Genomic DNA, 18367 nt, shown 5'->3' with positions numbered 1-18367 from the left:
AGTACTCTCTCATCGAGAGAAAGAAAGAAAATGCAAACCAGATTATTTGGGTTCTTTTTTTTTTTTTTTTGGATGCAAAAATGTTGGTTTTATTATAGGATGGGGACAGGACCCATGAGCAAAAAGAGCAGGCTATTCCTGGTTCTTTTTTCCTTTTTTTTAAAAAGATTGTATTTATTTATTTGACAGAGAGAGAAATCACAAGCAGGCAGAGAGAGAGGGGGAAGCAGGCTCCACGCTGAGCAGAGAGCCTGATGCCAGGCTTGATCCCAGGATCCTGAGATCATGACCTGAGACGAAGGCAGAGGCTTAACCCACTGAGCCACCTGGGCACTCCCTATTCCTGTTTTTTTTTTTTTTTTTTAAAGATTTTATTTATTTATTTGACAGACAGAAATCACAAGTAGACAGAGAGGCAGGCAGAAGAGAGAGGAGAAGCAGGCTCCCCGCCAAGCAGAGATCCCAATGTGGGGCTCGATCCCAGCAGCCTGGTATCATGACCTGAGCCGAAGGCAGAGCCTTTAACCCACTGAGCCATGCAGGCACCCCTCTATTCCTGGTTCTTTAAGCCTTTTCCACCTCCGTGCCTTTGAATCCATGCGTCCCTCTGCTCTGAGGGGCCTCTCCCTTTCAGGAAACTTGTCTATGCTTCATGGCCTAGCAAAAATGCTTTCTACTCCAATCCTCTGTGATTCCCACCAGTGAGAAGTACCCTTTTATACCCCTTACACATCTTACTTTCTGTCCTCACGGCATTCGGCACAGGCTGCTTTTCACAGTGGCTACTGATAAACCTCATCCTTCAGCTGTTGGAGCCTGACCATGAGCACCCACCAGGTACTGATGTCTAATAGTGTTGCTTAGGTTTTATAAAGGGCAGTTTAGAATGAAACTGACCTGTAGACTGGTGTCCAGAGTCATCTCTGTGTGTATGTGCGTTTCTCGGGGTAGGGGAGAGGGGGAGAGAAAGCGAGAAGGAGGAAGAAGGAGAGAGACTCATTTAAGACCATGGCAGTTCTCAGAAAAATCTCTATGAAAATGCACTCAGATTAAACTTTTTTTTCCATAAAAGTGACAGATTTTCAGATGTTTTTCTATTGTAATCATTATTGAAAAAACTTTTTTTGAAAAAGATTTTTAGATTTTACAGATTTATTTATTTGAGAGAGAGAGAGAGCGCACAAGCAGAGCAGAGGAGCAGAGGGAGAGAGAAGCAGGCTCCCCGCTGAGCAGGGAGCCCAATGCAGGCTGATCCCAGGCCCTGGAGATCACGGGCTGAGCAACATGCAGACACTTAATGGATTAAGCCATCCACACACTCCTGAAAAAAATATTTCTTTTCATATTATAGAGTCAACAGATTGTGTTTTTGTAGTGCTTTTACAAAATCGGTAAACCCTAGGCTGTGTGCCTCTGATACTGGATGGACAAAGTACACAGCCCGCAGCTCCCATTCTGGTTGGCTGAAGAACTGGGGGTTCCCCCATAACTCCTACTATTGCCTGGCATGTCTTTTGTGGGGTGGCCTCTAACCCCATTTCTTCCTACATCCTATTTACCAATCTTTTTAAGATTCAGCCAGGAACAAGACTGCCAAGATTCTGCCGTCTGATAAGTTACTTTTTAGTGACAAGAGAGTTATAAGTAAACACATCAATAGTAGGGTCATTTCAGGTAGTGATTCAGGGTATGAAAAAATAAAGCCAGGCAACAGGAGTGTGGAATGCTCTACTTTAATAAAGCTGGTATGACAAGGGCTTATAGGCCATTTGAGCAGAGCCTTGAGAATTGAGGGGAAAGATTCTAGAGGGAGAGTGTGTACCGTGAGAGCAAGGGCCTTGAGGCAGAGAAGAGCTTGGTGTCCTGGGGAAACAGAAAGAAGGCCAGTGTTACTGGGCAGCACGAGCCAAGCAAAAGATGGCGTGAGATGAACACGGAGGAGGTGGGCCCAGGTCCCACAGGGACTCGTAGGCCTTAACGAGGAGGTCACATTTAAGTCCAGAAGTGAGAGCTTTAAAGCCACCTTACTTTGCAGGAGCTCCCTGTGGTAGCTCCTGCGAGGTGGTACCCCGGCCAGCTTCTGCAGGCCCTGGGTGGCTCCTGCTCTCACCTCCAGCAGCTGGAGGGCCGGTTTCGCCTCTGTGCGGTCATCACTCGTTTGCGTGGTGGCTTCTTCCGGGGGCCCCCAGAGCCGCAGGGGTGACGGGGCCACCGCGCGGCACGGGTTAACGGGAGTCCGGGCAGTCCACCCGGCATGGCCACGCGGGTTCCGGTTGGGGGAGGCGGGGGCTGGCGCGTGATGCAGACGGGCACACGTGGCCCCGGAGTGTGCTCCTCCGGACAGCTTGGGGGTCGCTACCCCAGCCGGGGCGTCCCGTCCGCTTGGCTGGCGGCCTCTGGATCGGGCGGATGGCCGCGTCACGGGACGCACTCCCCGAAGGGCAGCGGGCCGCAGGAAGGGCCGCTAGCCTCGCCACTTGGAAGTTTTCCTTGGGGCTCGGAACCCCAACTTGCCCATCCGAGAAATGGGACTCAAAAGATAATCTGCCAACTTGGACGTTTTATTCTTTCTCTACGCCCCTAGCCGTTTTGGAGCCCAAGGAGCTGGGGCAAGCGGACTGCCACCCCAGACAGCAGGGCGCGGTGGCCCGACTTAATTCTGGGGCCCCTGTTGCCGGGAAGCGCCTGAAAAGACCCCGCGGGGCGCGGTCGCTGGGCCGGGTCACGTGACTGTCACTGGCCGCCCGCCGGGGGGGGGGAAGCAACCACTGCGCATGCGTACCTTTTATCTTTATCTTTTTTTTTTCTTTCCCCCTTTGGTTGGCTTGGACGCAACCACTGTCAGCTCCTCCCCCTCCTTTTCCATCCTTCCTGACACAGGCTCCCTTCCCCCGCCCATTGGTTACGTCAGGCAGACTGGACGGTAAGCCAATCACAGTGCTGTGTTCAGAGGCCGGCACGCGGAACCGGTCGGATCCGACCAATGAGGGCGCTCGGAGCGGGCGCGCCCCAACCGGGCAGGGGAGCCGAGGCCGAGTGGGCGGTGCTTCCCCAGTCAGCATGTGGGCGGGGGAGGGCGGGGACCAGCAGCCGCAGAGGCGTCGACGGCGGCGGCGACGACGACGTTCCTCAGTCTTCGGGGTGGGCTCGGCGGCGTAGGCCGAGCTTTGCGGAGGCCTCGGCGGTCAGCGGCGGCGGCCCTAGGGGGGCCGCGGCGCCATGGGTGGGCGGTAGATAGGCTCAGGCCGGCAAGGCGAGGGGCGGCGGCGGTCGTCCGGGCCGCGGCGACCTTCGGCGGGGCCCGGGGGTGGGGAGGCCCGGGCGGGGGTCGTCCCGGACAGCGCGGGGCCGCGGGGCGGGTTTCGCAAGCCGTCGGGGTGCAAGAGGCCTGGGCCGCCTCGAGGAGCTGCCGCCGGCCGCTGGGCCCCGCCGCCGGGCCGCTCGACGACGACGCTCCCGCGGGGGCCCCGCCTGAGGAGGACGCGGCGGCGGCGGCGGCGAGGCCGCGGGAGGCCGCGGAGGATGGAGGAGCGGAAGGAGGAGGGCGAGGCCGAGATCCAGGAGCACGGGCCGGAGCACTGGTTCTCTAAGTGGGAGCGGCAGTGCCTGGCTGAGGCCGAGCAGGACGAGCAGCTGCCCCCCGAGCTGCAAGAGGAGGCGGCGGCCGCCGCGCAGCCCGAGCACAAGCAGCAGAAGCTGTGGCACCTCTTCCAGAACTCGGCCACCGCCGTGGCCCAGCTCTACAAAGGTGAGGCCCGCCGCCGCCATCTTGCCGCTGCCGCCGCCCCGCCGCCTCCCCCGCCGCCGCCGACGCGCCTCGGGGTCCGCGGGTCGGTGGAGAACCCCGAGGGCGGCCGCCCACCCGCCGGCCGAGCGGGGCCGGGCCTCCGCGCCCCCGCCGCCCCGTCGCCCCCTCCCCACAAGATGGCGGCGCAGGGGGCGGGCCCGGCGGGCGGCCGCGGCCAAGCTGGGGGCCGGCGCGGGGGGCGCTCCGGTTTGGGGCCGCTCTCGGGGGCCCGCCCGCGGCTGAGGCCCGGCTGCTGGCGCCCCCCGGCCGGGAGGGGAGGGGAGGGGCCCCGGGTCACAAAATGGCGAAGGGAGGCGGCGGGGCCGGCCCATTGTGCCCGAAGCCGGCCTCCGGGCGGGGACTGGGAGGGGGCGCCTCTCTCGGCCGCGGTCGGTCCCGGGGTTGCGCCTCTGGGCCCCGCGGCTCGCCCTTGCTCCCGCCGCGACCCCTTTCCTGCAGTTCTCGCAGTTGAGTGTGGGATCCTGAAGCCTTGGAACAAAATGGCGAAACCTAATATGGCCGTTCCGGAGTGATTGACGCCCAAATAACATCTTCTCTCTCTGTGTCTCTCTCTCTTTCTGTGTCTTTTGTGTGTTTTTTCTCTTTCCTCCGCTTTTTCAGACCGAGTGTGTCAGCAGCCAGGACTTTCTCTCTGGGTCCCCTTCCAAAACGCAGCCACCGCCGTCACCAACCTCTATAAAGGTAAAGATAACCTTGCTGCATTGCCGGCTAAGGGGAAGGGCAGCCTGTGTCAGGGTTTGAGCCCTGCGCTGCGAACGTATTGGACACCCTTCCCCGGGTACAGACTGCCGGAGTCTTTGCTGCTGCGGAGTCCGGCCACCAAGTGCCCCGAGTACTTTGTCGGTCGAGAACTCCGGGGATGGTCTCCTATATCCCTGCATCTCAGCCGGGGCGTTTGACCCCCTCCGGTCCTCCCCCCTGGGCGCGTTTGACACTGGGGGCAGTTTTGCATGTCATCCCTAGGAGAGGGCTGCTGAATATCCTGCGTGGCACAAGACAGGCTCCCCCGCCCCAAGTGTCGGTAGTGCGGGGTTGAGAAGCCCCGAGCTGGGAGACCAGCGAGGCCTGCTGCCTCTCACTGGCGAGGGCACCCTGGGAAGGGAGTTCATGGTGCCACAGGGAGGTGAGCACTTCCCGGAAAAGAGTCTTGAGTTAGGCAGCATAGACCGAGGTATTTTCGTAGCATTTAAGTGCGCTGAAAACGAGCTGATTGGACTAATCTGTGCATATTAACATACTGCTCTTCCTAGCAACGTCGCGTTTGCTTTCAAAACTACTGCATATCTGATTGTATATTGTTGGCAGGAAATGCGTGATCAGAGTTTGCGTTGATAGATTTGTTTTATGGTAGTGTTTTTCTGGAGCTAATCCTCACCCCTCCCCAAGACGTGAAGATATGTAAGTAAGTGTTCTTGTTTATTGTGCTCTCAGTAACCAGGGCTTTTGGTTTTATGTCTCAAATGATTTTGAAGATTTGGAAATTTGGATTTGATGCTTCTTCGGGACAGGGTGTCTGTGGAGAAAGGATTTGAATTTGTTAATCTTAGTAAAAATGTAATTAAATTAAATGCTTTCAAACTTGGGAGAAGCTGCATATAACAGTAATGGACTTAATGCATTTCAGAATGATCAAAGGTTAAAACAAGCTGTGGAGCACCTTCCTGTATTATTTTTGCCCAAGAATGTGCAAATAATGGCAGCATTCTATAGGAAAAATACATTATTGTGAGGCATCGTGGGTGGAATTTGCAGTTTTTTGGGTTAGTAATTTGAAAACATAAAGTGAAACGTGAATAGAATGTTGATTTTAGAGAAGGAGGAACTCATAGTCTAGGCCTGCGAGAAACGGGAAACGCAGATGGTGCCCCAGTGGTCAAACTTTGATTTTATGTAGCTGAGTTCCTTAAATTTTGACTCTTGAGTAAATTAACATCCATCAGTTCTAGAGGGTCTTCAGCATTGTCTGGATTGTCTCTTGGTTTCATCCAGAGAATTTGGAATAATACTTAAAACCTGTTTTGGAGACTCATTTCTTGGAGTATAATTTCGATACCATATAATCACCCTTTTAAGAATCATAGCTTGAATTTGACAGACAACATATACTGTGACAGCATAGAGCATCTATCTCCAACCGGAGCCCCTGGCACCACTGATGTGACTTGTATGTATGGTTTCCTGTTTCCATAAAGTCATGAATAGAGCCTTATGGCACAGTCTTTTGTGCCTGGCTTCATGAACTTCCCGTGTTTCTGAGATTGATCCATGGAGTACATGCTGCAGGTGTTAATAAGTAGCTGGGTGTCCATTTTGGCCCCCACCCCGACCCCAGTGTTGTTGGTTTATTGTTTGTTTGGTCTGAGTAGCATTCTATTCTGTGTGTGGTGCTACAGTTTATCCATTTGTTTGTTGCAATTTATTTTTCTTGAAGGTGGGGATGGCACCATTTTTGGTGGCTTTTGTATGCCTCTCTTTGCCTAGGCCATACAAAAACATGAACATCCTTTAGATTTTCTGTTTTAACTTTTGGTGCTGTTGTGTGCTGTTTTATGTTATCTTTTTAGGACTAAAGCTGACAGTGCTTCAAAATAGAAGATGGGTTAGAAGCTGAACTCTGAAATAATCCCCAAAATGGATTGCTTGATTTGAAATTGCTTTTTATAATTTATTAGTTTTCTTTTGTTCAGCTGATTTAATGAGAGAGACATTCAATTTTTTTTTTTTTTTTTAAAGATTCTATCCGTTCATTTGACAGAGAGACACAGCAAGAGAGAGAACACAAGCAGGGGAAGTGGGAGAGGGAGAAGCAGGCTTCCCACTGAGCAGGGAGCCTGCTGTGGTTCTGATGTTGGGCTGTAACCCAGGACTCTGGGAGGTCATGACCAGAGCCTAAGGCAGACGCCCAACAACTGAGCCACCCAGGCACCCTGAGACATTCATTTTTTAAAAAATGGAAATAGATTTTCTTGTTACTGCAAATGTGTTAGATTGTTAGAACTGGTTTGTTTTATATCCTGTTTTTGTTAAAAGTAAATGCATCCTTTTTTACCTGGTAGGAAAGGTGAGTTGTGGTTCGTGAAATTTGGTAGTGTAGCAACATACTCTTACCTGATTGAAAGAAAAGAGGTAATGCTCTGCAGAGATACTCACCTTTCTCTTTTTCAGGGTGAAGTCTTTGGAGAACAGGACTACAGCTGTAGGATTAATTAGATACCTTAAATAGAACCAGTGTAGTTAGCAAGGTAGTGTCACCAGCGCATGCAGCATTACGTGTAGTGGTAAATCTAAGTTCTTGTTCATAGCTCCGATTAAATATTTAGATATTATGTACAAGGGGGGAGATAATGGGATGGGGTCTCTTTAAAGGGTAGTGCTGCTGTATTTTTTTCTGATTATACACTTAACTGGGAAGCTGAAAATGGCTTGTTCTGCAGACTGGGGAGAGGTTGGCACTTATGCCAGGTTTTTGATAGCTCCTAAAGGAAACACATAGGAAGTTCAGATTTGAGGTAAAAGCCTAGCTGAGGGCCCCTTTTGATTGCTTTTGTGCTTTTGAAAAGTCTAAGGCTCAGTCATTTTGGTTTGGCTGGGAGGATGTGGAGGAGAGTGAGTTCTCTCTTAGTGTGGACAGAATTCAGCAAAATATGGAGTGTGTGGTTCTTGCTACTCCGTGTTGTAGGGCACGACTTTGGTATCCTCTTTTGGAAAGGGGAGGAAAAAAGTCTTGATTTGGTAGATCTAAAAAGGGTGATGTTTGTTTGGTTTTCAGTTATGTTCTGTTCCTGGCCTAGTACATTTTTTGATATGTGCAACAGAAGAGGGGAGTGAAAAGTTACCGTGTTGGTTTTAATTTAGCCCAGATTCATGCTTACCTGGGAAATACTTAACCACACCTGCTGGTTTGCCTTTTAAAGCCCCCTCCTTGCATTTTCCTGGGCGCTACTTTTAATCTCGGTCTCCAGACTCCTCATTAGGAAATTGTTCTCCTTGTTTAATACCAACTTCTTCTGTTTGGGTTCCTTGCTCAGAAGAGAGGTTGGACTGGTGCTGGTCCTCTGGGACAAGGCTATCTTGGGAGCCCCAGTGGTCTGCCTGAGGTGGGTGCTGGTGCCTTACCTCTTTACCAGTGTCCTTGACCCAGTGTTTGATCACATGGCCCAGGGCCACTTCTCAGCACGTCCCTAATGGTTTGTTCTCTCAGGGTTTTGTTGTTGTTGTTTTAAGATTTTATTTATTTATTTGAGAGAGAGAGAGAACAAGCAGGGAAAGGGGCAGACTCCCTGCCAAGCAGGGAGTCTGATGTGGGCTTTGATCCCAGGACCCCAGGATCATGACCTGAGCCGAAGGCAGATGCTCAAGGGACTGAGCCACCCAGGTGCCCCTGTTCTCTCAGGTTTTTGATGTCTTTTTCTTCTTTGACTTTTGTTTTATGGTTAGCTCCATTTCTTTGCCTCCACTTTTAATTAACTATTTACTAAAAAATATTTTTAATTTAATTTAATTTTTTTTTTTTTTAAAGTAAGCTCGACATCCATCGTGGGGCTTAAACTCACGACCCTGAGATCGAGAGTCACATGCTTTACCGACTGAACTAGGCAGGCACCCTTGTCTCCACTTTTAATAACTTTCATTGCATGTTGAGCAGTACTATGACATATGTTGAGAGCTTTCTTTCTTTCTTTTTTTTTTTTTTTTAAGATTTTATTTATTCATTTGACAGAGATCACAAGTAGGCAGAGAGGCAGGGAGAGAGAAGAAGGGAAACAGGCTCCCTGCTGAACAGACCGCCCGACTCAGGGCTCCATCAAGTCTTGAGATCAAGACTTGAGCCGAAGGCAGAGAATTTAACCCACTGAGCCACCCAGGAACCCCTGTTGAGAGCTTTCTGTTGATACTGTGTGTTTGAAAGATGTTCCTTGTTCTCTCTCTGACCAGCATGTGCCCAGGGAACATCTTTACTCCAGCAGTGCTTGAAGAAGCCCAGCATTGTTAGAAGGGCATCTATTGTAGATTGAGTTCTGGTTCTGGCATGTTATTATAATTCTGTTTTCCAGGTGTTTGTGGCTATGGGCAGTCCTTAAGATGAAAGCAAGAAATTCTAGGTTATTTTTTATCTTTGTATTTCTTCTTGTGAATAAGCTTTGTGGTGTGGTGCTTTCCTTCTTCATCTTTCCCTAAAGGTTAAATAGAATCGCCAGGTGAGAAAAATGGTATGATGCCTTTTATTTAAGTCCTTGTTTTTGAGGCCTCTTGATGCCACATCCCTTTATAACATGCTTTCTTACTTCAGCGTGGCCATCTTAGACTGTAGATAAAATGAAACTGAGTAGGACATGCTGAAAATTTGTGGGCTTGGTGGTGAGTGATTGGCATATATAAACAAATGGTCAGAGAAAGCGTGTTCCACCTGGAGATAGTGGAATTTCATCTTTTTTTTTTTTTTTAAAGATTTTATTTGTTTATTTGACAGAGATCACAAGTAGACAGTGAGGCAGGCAGAGAGGGAGGGGGAAGCAGGCTCCCCACTGAGGAGAGGGCCTGATGGCGGTGCTTGATCCCAGGACCCTGAGGTCATGACCTGAGCGGAAGGCAGAGGCTTAACCCACTGAGCCACCCAGGCACCCCAGAATTTCATCTCTTTTAAAATTTGACTTTGTGGATCTGGTTTGTGACCCTTCTTTTTGCAAAAAAAAATAATACTGAGCTTTGAGACTTTGTTCACAACACCTCTGGATTATAATTAGAAACTCTAAATCTCAAGTTGTTTTTTTTAAAGATTTTAGTTATTTATTTGATAGCGGGAGGAAGAGCACAAACAGGGGGAGCAGCAAAGGGAGACGAGAAGCATCATCCCCAAATCCCTGGATCATGATCTGAGCTGACGGCAGGCACTTAGCCTACTGCGCCACCCAGGCATCCCTTAAATTTTATTCTTTAACTTTTGCTCTATAAGGAGCAGTGGCCTCAGTCATTCATAACATCATCTGTAGATGATGTGTTAAGTTTTTGTGGAAGACATTGTCTTCGGCATAACTTTTCTATAAAAGGATGTTTTGAGGGGCGCCTGGGTGGCTCAGAGGGTTAAGGCCTCTGCCTTCGGATCAGGTCATGATCTCAGGGTCCTGAGATCGAGCCCCGCATCGGGCTCTCTGCTCAGCAGGGAGCCTGCTTCCTCCTCTCTCTCTGCCTGCCTCTCTGCCTACTTGTGATCTCTGTCTGTCAAATAAATAAATAAAATCTTTAAAAAAAAAAAAAAAAGGATGTTTTGATTGCAGGTAAGCAGAAAGTACAAGTCAGGCAGGCTTCATTGGTGTGAACATGGATTGGCTTCTCTCCGACCCAAAGGCCAATGGTAGGATTAGCTTCAGTCAGTGCCTCAAACTGTCCTGCTCTATAGTCTCTTGGCCAGAATTGGGTCACATGCTTACTCAGAACCAGTATCCTAGCTACTGTCTGGGGCTATGCAGATTAGGTTCAGACTAAACCATTTGAATGTGGAGGAAGCTCGCCCCAGAGCTATCCAAACAAATTTGGAAGTACCTTTAGGTAGGAGAAGGAAGGATGAGGTTGGATGCCAGACACATGGGGTTACTACATACATTTCTTTTCTGGCTCCTGTCCTTCTTTGTGTGCTAGGTGAAAATTAAGGAATTATCTAGATAGTGGGGGGCGCCTGGGTGGCTCAGTGGGTTAAAGCCTCTGCCTTGGGCTCAGGTCGTGATCCTAGGGTCCTGGGATTGAGCCCTCCATCAGGCTCTCTGCTCAGCGGGGAGCCTGCTTCCTTCTCTCTCTCTGCTTGCCTCTCTGCAGACCTGGGATCTCCGTCTGTCAGATGAACAGATAAAACCTTTAAAAAAAAAAAGTAAATATCTAAATAGTGGAAGTTGGTGCCTATTTTCAGATACTTCATTGCTGGAGAATGCATGAGTTGTTTCTCAAAACAGTTGGAAAATGGTTTTATTTTGCCTGTAATTCAAATCTTTGTTTCCAATGAAACACTTTTAATACTTGTTTCCCCTGTGGCAGACTGGATGACTAGTTAATGCAAATTGAATTTCTAAGTTCAAATATTTTGTCATTAGTATTTTTTTGAAATGTTGCTTTGATCTAGCAGTGTGCTCTTAGAGTTTATAGGTCCTCTAAGGCGGATGGGGGATAGTTTCTCTTGTTTTGGGGAAGAACTACCTTATAGAAGGAACTCTGTCACTTACCTAACTTCGGGCAAGGCCATTTGAGCCTCTCAGTTCCAAGTTCCTTGTTTAAGAAATTGGATGTCTGCTCTGGCCAGCTCAAAAGGATTGTATCAGAAACTATAAATAGTGAAATTGGATTAATCTTGTCTGTATATCATGTAAGAAAGCTGTACATTTGGTCTCCGTCTCAGAAATTAGGTGATTCTGTGCCTGTTGCCCCGGCCAGTGGTTAGAGGATTAGACTTCTAAAAATCTGGAATTCCATTTCAGCTGCTTATACAAAAATAGTTTTTTGTTTGTTTTTTTAAGGTTTTTATTTATTTATTTGACAGAGAGAGACACAGTGAGAGAGGGGAACACAAACAGGGAGTGGGAGAGGGAGAAACAGACTTCTTGCCTAGCAGGGAGCCCAGTGTGGGGCTCGATCCCAGTACCCTGGGATCAAGACCTGAGCCAAAGGCAGACACTTAATGACTGAGCCACCCAAGTGCCCTGCAAAAACAGTTTTTTAAAAACATAAGAAACATGGGACATCTCCCGTGACTTGTCTGCGTCAGTTTGTTTCCTGAATAGGGAAGTGACTGTTGTGCTTAAAGGTTAGATTGACATTTTGATGCCCTTGGGGTTTGCCTAACCTTCAAACTTATGGCCCTGCTTGCCAATGGCTTTGGCTTCAGTAAAATAATTTTGGACATAAGACTGTCCCCACAGTTCCTGTGCTCTGCATTTCTAGAATTTGAATGTCTGTTTGTCAAGGTTCAGATGTATTCCGGGTAGTTTTTGGCAGAGAGCCTTGAGAAAGCCATCCCTGTTTGTGTTTATTGTGCTGCTGTACACTTAATCAGCCTGTGATTACATTAAAATCTAGTACAGTCATGCCTAAGATTCTCCAGTACGTATTCACATCTCTCCTGTTTGATAGGAGGTTTTTATTTTCAACCACTTAACTGTTTAAAGTCCTAAATGTAAGGACTGTGTTTGAAATGCTTTTGTGTCAACATGAGATTTTCTCTATAGGGAAATAACTGAAATGGGATTAATGGGGGTGGTAAGGTTATTGATTTGGCTTTCAGGATATTCTGTGAATGGTATAAAACCAAATCTTGCCCAGGCAGTGCCGAAGGAGGTACCTGAAGACTTTAAATGTCCTGTCTGCTTTTGTCTTCTGTACTTTCTAATCTGTAAAAGTCAGTGTTTGTGGAGTACCTGATCCTTAGTTTGTTCTTGGTTGGTTTTGATGTTGAGACTTGCTCAGAATTTCTTAGATGAAATGATTGGTCAGTCACATAAAAATTTTTTTTAGTTGCGTAAATTTTATTTTTTAAAGATTCTATATATTTGAAAGAGCATGAGCGGGGAGAAGGTTAGAGGGAGAAGCCGACTCCCCATGGAGCTGGGAGCCCCATGCGGGACTCGATCTGATCCAGGACTCCGGGATCATGACCCGAGCCGAAGGCAGTCGCTTAACCAGCTGAGCCACCTGGGCACCCAAGTTGTGTAAATTTTAATAAAAGAGCATCACAGGTTACTTAGATAACGGTCTTTCATGTAAACCACTGAATATTGCATTTTCCAGCTTTGTTCAAGTCTGTGATTGAAGCATCAGGCTCTCCCTTGGGGTTCCTGGCTGGCTCAGTCAGACCATGTGACTCTTGATTTCAGGTCAGGAGTTCAAACCCCACTTTGGGGTGTGGAGCCTGCTTTAAAAAAAAAAAGGGCGCCTGGGTGGCTCAGTGGGTTAAGCCGCTGCCTTCAGCTCAGGTCATGATCTCAGGGTCCTGGGATCAAGCCCCGCATCGGGCTCTCTGCTCAGCAGGGAGCCTGCTTCCCTCTCTCTCTCTCTGCCTGCCTCTCCGACTACTTGTGATTTCTCTCTGTCAAATAAATAAATAAAATCTTTAAAAAAAAAAAAAAAAAAGCCCCAGGCCCTTGCAGATCTGATTTTTTGGAACTTTTGTCCTCAGACCAAAATGTAGCAACTTTATTCCCTGTATTGTCAGTTCTTTAAATAACTGCCTCAGGTAGTCCTCTTCCTTTGGCTCTTGAGTTCTGCATTCAGTTGAAGGAGGAGGTTTTGTCGTCTGGTTTGGCAGCTGTGTATTTACATGCCCGCTTCATCTTGGCTTTACACTGCACAGACCTGCTTCAGACCTGTTTCTTATAGTCCTTCTATACCTCCAGTGTTTTCCCTCTCTGCTTACAGTTCTGGGCCTCCTTTCGTCTGGTTCTCGAAAAACAATTTCCTTGGTCATTCTGTTTGGAACCTGCTTCTCCACTTACAAGTTTGAGTGTAACAGTTCTTTCAGGTGGGGCAGTTTTGTTGAATCCTGGTTGCGTCAACGTTCACACTTTACATGTTTCCTTTTTCTGGTGCTGTGGGTTTTGCTCACAGTTTTGATTTCTCTTCAAATGCTTTGAGCTCTTTCAAAATCACTCTTCTAGATACAGCTTTACCAAGGTTATGTTGAGTTTATCTACTCCTACCGTTGCCTTTATCTAAGTCTTTAAGAGATTGGAAAATGTTATATTACACTCTTAAATGTTATTTACCTTTTTAAAAAAATTTTTATTTATTAGAGATGGAGAGCACAAGTTGGGGGGAGAGAGGGGTAGAGGGCAAAGGAGAAGTAGACACCCCACTGAGCAGGGACCCTGACATTATGATGAGCTGAAGGTAGAAGGTGGCCTCACTGACTGAGCCACCCAGGTGCCCTAATGTTATTTACCCCCCCCCCTTTTTTTAAGATTTTATTTATTTGATAAGGAGAGACACACTGAGAGAGGGTTCACAAGCAGGGGAAGTGGGAGAGAGAGAAACAGGCTTCCTGCTAAGCAGGGAGGGCTATGAGGGGCTCCATCACAGGACCCTGGGATCATGATCTAAGCCTAAGGCACACGCTTAATGACTGAGCCACTCAGGCTGCCACTGTTTTAAAATGGAGTTTATGCTTGCTTTGTTTATGATGAACTGATAAATCAGAAGCCATTGGTTCACATTGTAATTTGACCATTACTCTGGTAATGAGAAAGTGGAGAAATTACTTCATTCCACGTGTGCTTTTTATGTCTTTAGAATAAGAATAATCAAAAAAAAAAAAAAAGAATAAGAATAATCCAGTTCTCAAAGTTGTTATGGAGTTGACTGCTTTATTTAAGAGTGCTCCCAGGGGTGCCTGGGTGGCTCAGTGAGTTAAGCTTCTGCCTTTGGCTCAGGTCATGATCTCAGGGTCCTGGGATGGAGCCCCGCATTGGGCTCTCTGCACAGTGGGGAGCCTGCTTCCCCCTCTCTGCCTGCCTGCCTCTCTGCCTACTTGTGATCTCTCTCTCTCAAATTAAAAAAAAAAAAAAAATCTTAAGAGTGCTCCCATAGACAAGGTTTTCCGTTTTTTTTTGTTTGGAAAAGTTTTCAGCAATAAGGACTGATCATCTAAGGAATAGGCCTTCTGATAAAGTTCTGCTTGTGCTGCCCTCCTGCACTCTTGCTTAATAATGCAAATTCATGCAGCTTGGGATCCTCTGTACTGGATAATTGTGCTTGTGGAACACAACTCTGTTGGTTATTCCTTTCCCTTTCTGAGTTACGTGTTTCAGACAAGTAATTTAAAAAGAAATCATGGCCCAGAAAAGTAATAGAGGAATGATTCTTTGTGCTGCAGAAAAATTCTTGCTCTTACAAAAGCCCAGGGATAGATAGAACCGTTGTCTTTAATGTCATTAAAGGTATACTTTTGAGTTTCTGTGAGCTTAGCAGTTCAACTAAAAATAAATGGCAGTGACTTAAATTTCCCAGTAGGTCAGGAATCATTTACTGAAAATGTGGGTTACATATATACAGGGGTAGTATTTATTTACAGGGAGACTGGGAGGCCAGTCTGAGAAATTTTTAAGTTAGGTCTTTCAGGAGTGATTGACTTATGGGAAACTGTTGGCAACTGGAAGCACAAAGAAAGTATATGAAGGGAATGAATGACTGTTTCCACTGTGCTGTTTGCTTTTGGTGTTGAGTTGTCAGAATTAATTTTTCCTCTTGATTTCTAAAATGTTGGCTGCTGCCTTCAGTGTGTTCCCAATTCTTGGTGCTGAACCTGTCAGGAGTGTATCATTCCCAAAATGATACGGTAAATGCAGGTGGCCTGAGTGATGTGTATGTAGTATGTAGTCATCTGTTGAATGATATGATGCTCCTACTTAGGATTAATTGTGAGAATTCGCATTTCTGCAGGCGAGTAGAGCTTAGTGGTTAATAGCCACAGACTCTGGAGCACAATTTTAGGTCTTGTGTGTATTCTTTGACCTTGCTAGAGTTGCTCAGTAGCTGTTCTCTTTTTGCAATAGGGGAACCTTTGTACCACTTTCAAAGTTTTTTTGTTTTTTGTTTTTTTTTCTTTTTTAATTTGAGCAGTCTTTACACCCAGTGTCAATCTCGAACTCATGACCCCAAAGTAAATAGCCGCATGCTCTGCTTCTGAGCCATCTAGGTGTCCCCCCTCCAGGTCTTCTTACTACCTTTTTTACTTACTACTTTACTACCTTACTACCTTTTTTCACAGGTGAAGCAGCATATAGTACTAATAGACATTTAATAATTTACCCACCATTAGTAGCATTAAACAAGCTAGCTTAATTTGATTAAGCTTAGCAGGATTTTAAAGGGAATAGCATTTTAAAAATGGTAACTCGGCTAACAAGAAATAGTCCTTGCTTCTATTTAAAATCAGTGTTTTGGGGGGGCACCTGGCTGGCTCAGTCAGAAGAGCGTGCCACTCTAGATCTTGGGGTTGTAAGTTGAAATCCCATATTGGGTGTAGAGGTCATTTAAATAAATAAACCTAAAAAAGTTAATTTTTATTTGTTTTTTAAAGAACCAGGCAGAAGCTGTAGGACTTCATGATCTCTGAATTTAGACCATTAAGATTAAATACCATGTGTAACACTTCAAACAGGGATGAAATACAGTTTAGTTTAATGGATTGCCATTAAGGTTTGAGAACCCCATATACTTCATGATACTCATTTTGTTTAACTTGTCATGTGGTTTTGTTTCAGAAAAGAATGGATCCTGGCTCTACTGATCATTTTGTCTCTTTATTTCTTGTTCTTTTTTCTCTAACAGAAAGCGTGGATACTCATCAGCGAAGTTTTGATATTGGAATTCAGATTGGCTATCAGCGACGCAATAAGGATGTGTTGGCTTGGGTTAAAAAGCGCAGAAGAACTATTCGTAGAGAAGATTTGATCAGCTTCCTGTGTGGAAAAGTTCCTCCACCACGAAACTCTAGAGCTCCCCCAAGACTGACTGTAGTGTCCCCTAACCGAGCTACTTCAACGGAAACTAGCTCATCTGTAGAGACTGATTTGCAACCCTTCCGGGAAGCCATAGCTCTGCATGGTAAAGCCGTTTAAACATATTTCTTTGGAAAAATGGTTAAGAGTGTGCCTGTGGACCCATTTTCACATCTAGGTTTAGGTCCAGATAATATTGTCTGTGTTTTGTCTATTATAGTAACTACGTGCTCTAGAAATGTTTAAGTAGAATGTAAGCTAAGAACATAACGTGGGCAATTTTTGAATGTTAGTTAGCCCATCCTAAAAAATGTTTTTAGAAAGCTAGTTTGAGCTTATCAGTGTCACAATAACAGAATCTTTTGCAACATTGATTAGACCTTACTGCTTTATACTTATTGTTGTACATGTTTTCTTACTATTCTGAGTCAAAGAGGAAGTTCTTGTGTCTTAAGATTCTAGTACATTTCTGACTGCCGTGAGAGTCTGGTCAGTGGCAGGCAAATGAGGCAGGTAATTTTTGGGCTGTTCTTGTGGGAACTCCCTTTGGCCCTTTTGAATTATTGAGTGTGCCTAAAAGGGTGAGAGTTGATGACCCAAGTGGGAATGGATAGATGTAAGAAGAATAAGAATAAGTGACTTTCCTTGACATCTGTTGTTCCTTAGATCCTTGCTTTGATAGGACTGTCAGGACAGTCTTAATCACCATCTCCCCAGGCCATAAGAAGCCTTCTTGGCTAAGGGCTTTAAGTATTACTGGAGAAGCCTGGGGTGAGTAGTCAACAAGGCTGCTGCTGTTTGATCCTCTCTAATACAGATTTACAGGTAGACCTGGAAGAGGTACTTACTAGACGTTCAATGCATTTATACGTTTAATAAAAGAACAATGAAGTATTGAGACTTAGTTGGAACTGAACAGGAAACATGCGTGATGCACATAACTTCCAGGAGAGAAGTAATTAGTGAGTTAGGTCAGGAGGCCTGTTAAAAGCGAACATTTCTGGGCCATAGTAGGTCATCTAAAACTAAGTAACCTGGTATTAAAAAGGATGGGATATAAATGCAGAGGATTTTTATGTCCTTGAAGCTTTAAGGCTTGTGCAGATTTCTTGTTCTCTTTGGTGGACCCTGATTCTTGACCTAAAACCCTATTCAGATCATGGGGTTGGAAAAAAATGTTTTTTCCTCCTGATAGTTTAAGTTAAAAACACAAAACATTTATTGCAGGAAAGTCCCTGATGTGTGGATGCAGTATTTAGGATTGGTGGCTGTTTCTAATATAGGGGAATAGTCATGCCATTAGAACTTCTCAAACTCAAGGCAAAAATGAGTTCGATCTGTTCTTAATCAGTTCAGTTCCAGAGTTCACCTCTTTCACCATTAAGTTTGGAACAAATGACTGGAAGTCATTTGTCAGTTGCCAGTCAGGTGACTGGCCTGTCTGCGCACAGTAGGGCTGGATGTGGTTGTGTCTGAGCATTCTGATTTTCTTTATCATCAGGTGTATTTATGATTCATTCCATACCTCTCTCGTTTAAGTTTCTTTTTTCTGTAGCATACTATACTTGATAGTTTTAAGACACAAAAATGCCACTCCTGTTATAAAATCTTAGTGCAGTTGTATACCTTGTAAAAAGTGCCAGGTCTCTCTTGCCCCGCCCCCTTCTTCCTCCCCACCTTTTTTTGACTGTTGAGCTTGTAATTTGTCATTTTGTGAATTTTTGGATTTACTAAAACAATGTAGTTTTAAGAAGAGACTTCATGATCTTGACTTGCATTTAAATTGTGAAGTTCGAGAAAGTTGAACAATAAAGCTGTGTAGGCAAATAACCTTTCCCTTTAATAGCCTTCAAGTACCATATACTGGAGACTCTGTGTACTCTAGTCCTAAGGTTCTTACGCTGAATTCCTGTAGTGGTCAGGTAATTTGGCCCCTTGGAAGAGTATACAGAAACATAAATTACACCAAGTTTTGCGCTTAGTGGTTTTGGAGAACATCAGTCTGTTGAGGAGAATGCTAGTCTGGTTTGAGATTGGAATGATTTCTCATGATAGGGCATTGTTGACTAAATTGTAAGGCAGA

General features: G+C 46.1%; 1 protein-coding gene and 1 long non-coding RNA gene across 3 annotated transcripts in view; one reads left to right on the top strand and one right to left on the bottom strand.

The window, feature by feature from the left end:
* Positions 1–1717: 1717 nt before the first annotated feature.
* On the bottom strand, positions 1718–2698 carry LOC309857412. Its single transcript, XR_014307698.1, has 2 exons — positions 2111–2698; positions 1718–1863 (listed from the first exon to the last, which is right to left on the bottom strand). It is a non-coding gene; the product is annotated as an uncharacterized lncRNA (long non-coding RNA).
* Positions 2699–2843: 145 nt separating this feature from the next.
* HAPSTR1 (HUWE1 associated protein modifying stress responses) overlaps positions 2844–18367 on the top strand; it is a 28976-nt gene continuing 13452 nt past the window's right edge. The window contains exons 1-3 of one of the 2 annotated variants that reach the window (XM_082750112.1): positions 2844–3748; positions 4409–4489; positions 16115–16390. In XM_082750112.1, coding sequence (XP_082606238.1) covers positions 3523–3748; positions 4409–4489; positions 16115–16390 — 583 coding nt within the window. In that variant the 5' untranslated portion in view covers positions 2844–3522. The remainder of the gene's footprint in view (positions 3749–4408; positions 4490–16114; positions 16391–18367) is intronic. The other variant, XM_082750113.1, reaches the window with a different exon arrangement.

The sequence above is a fragment of the Mustela nivalis genome (genome assembly GCF_964662115.1).
Source record: "Mustela nivalis genome assembly, contig: HAP1_SCAFFOLD_690, whole genome shotgun sequence".
In the NCBI taxonomy this organism is placed as follows: Eukaryota; Metazoa; Chordata; class Mammalia; order Carnivora; family Mustelidae; genus Mustela; species Mustela nivalis.
The sequence above is the reverse complement of the archived record's forward strand: the minus strand, read 5'-3'. Positions and strand labels throughout refer to the sequence as shown.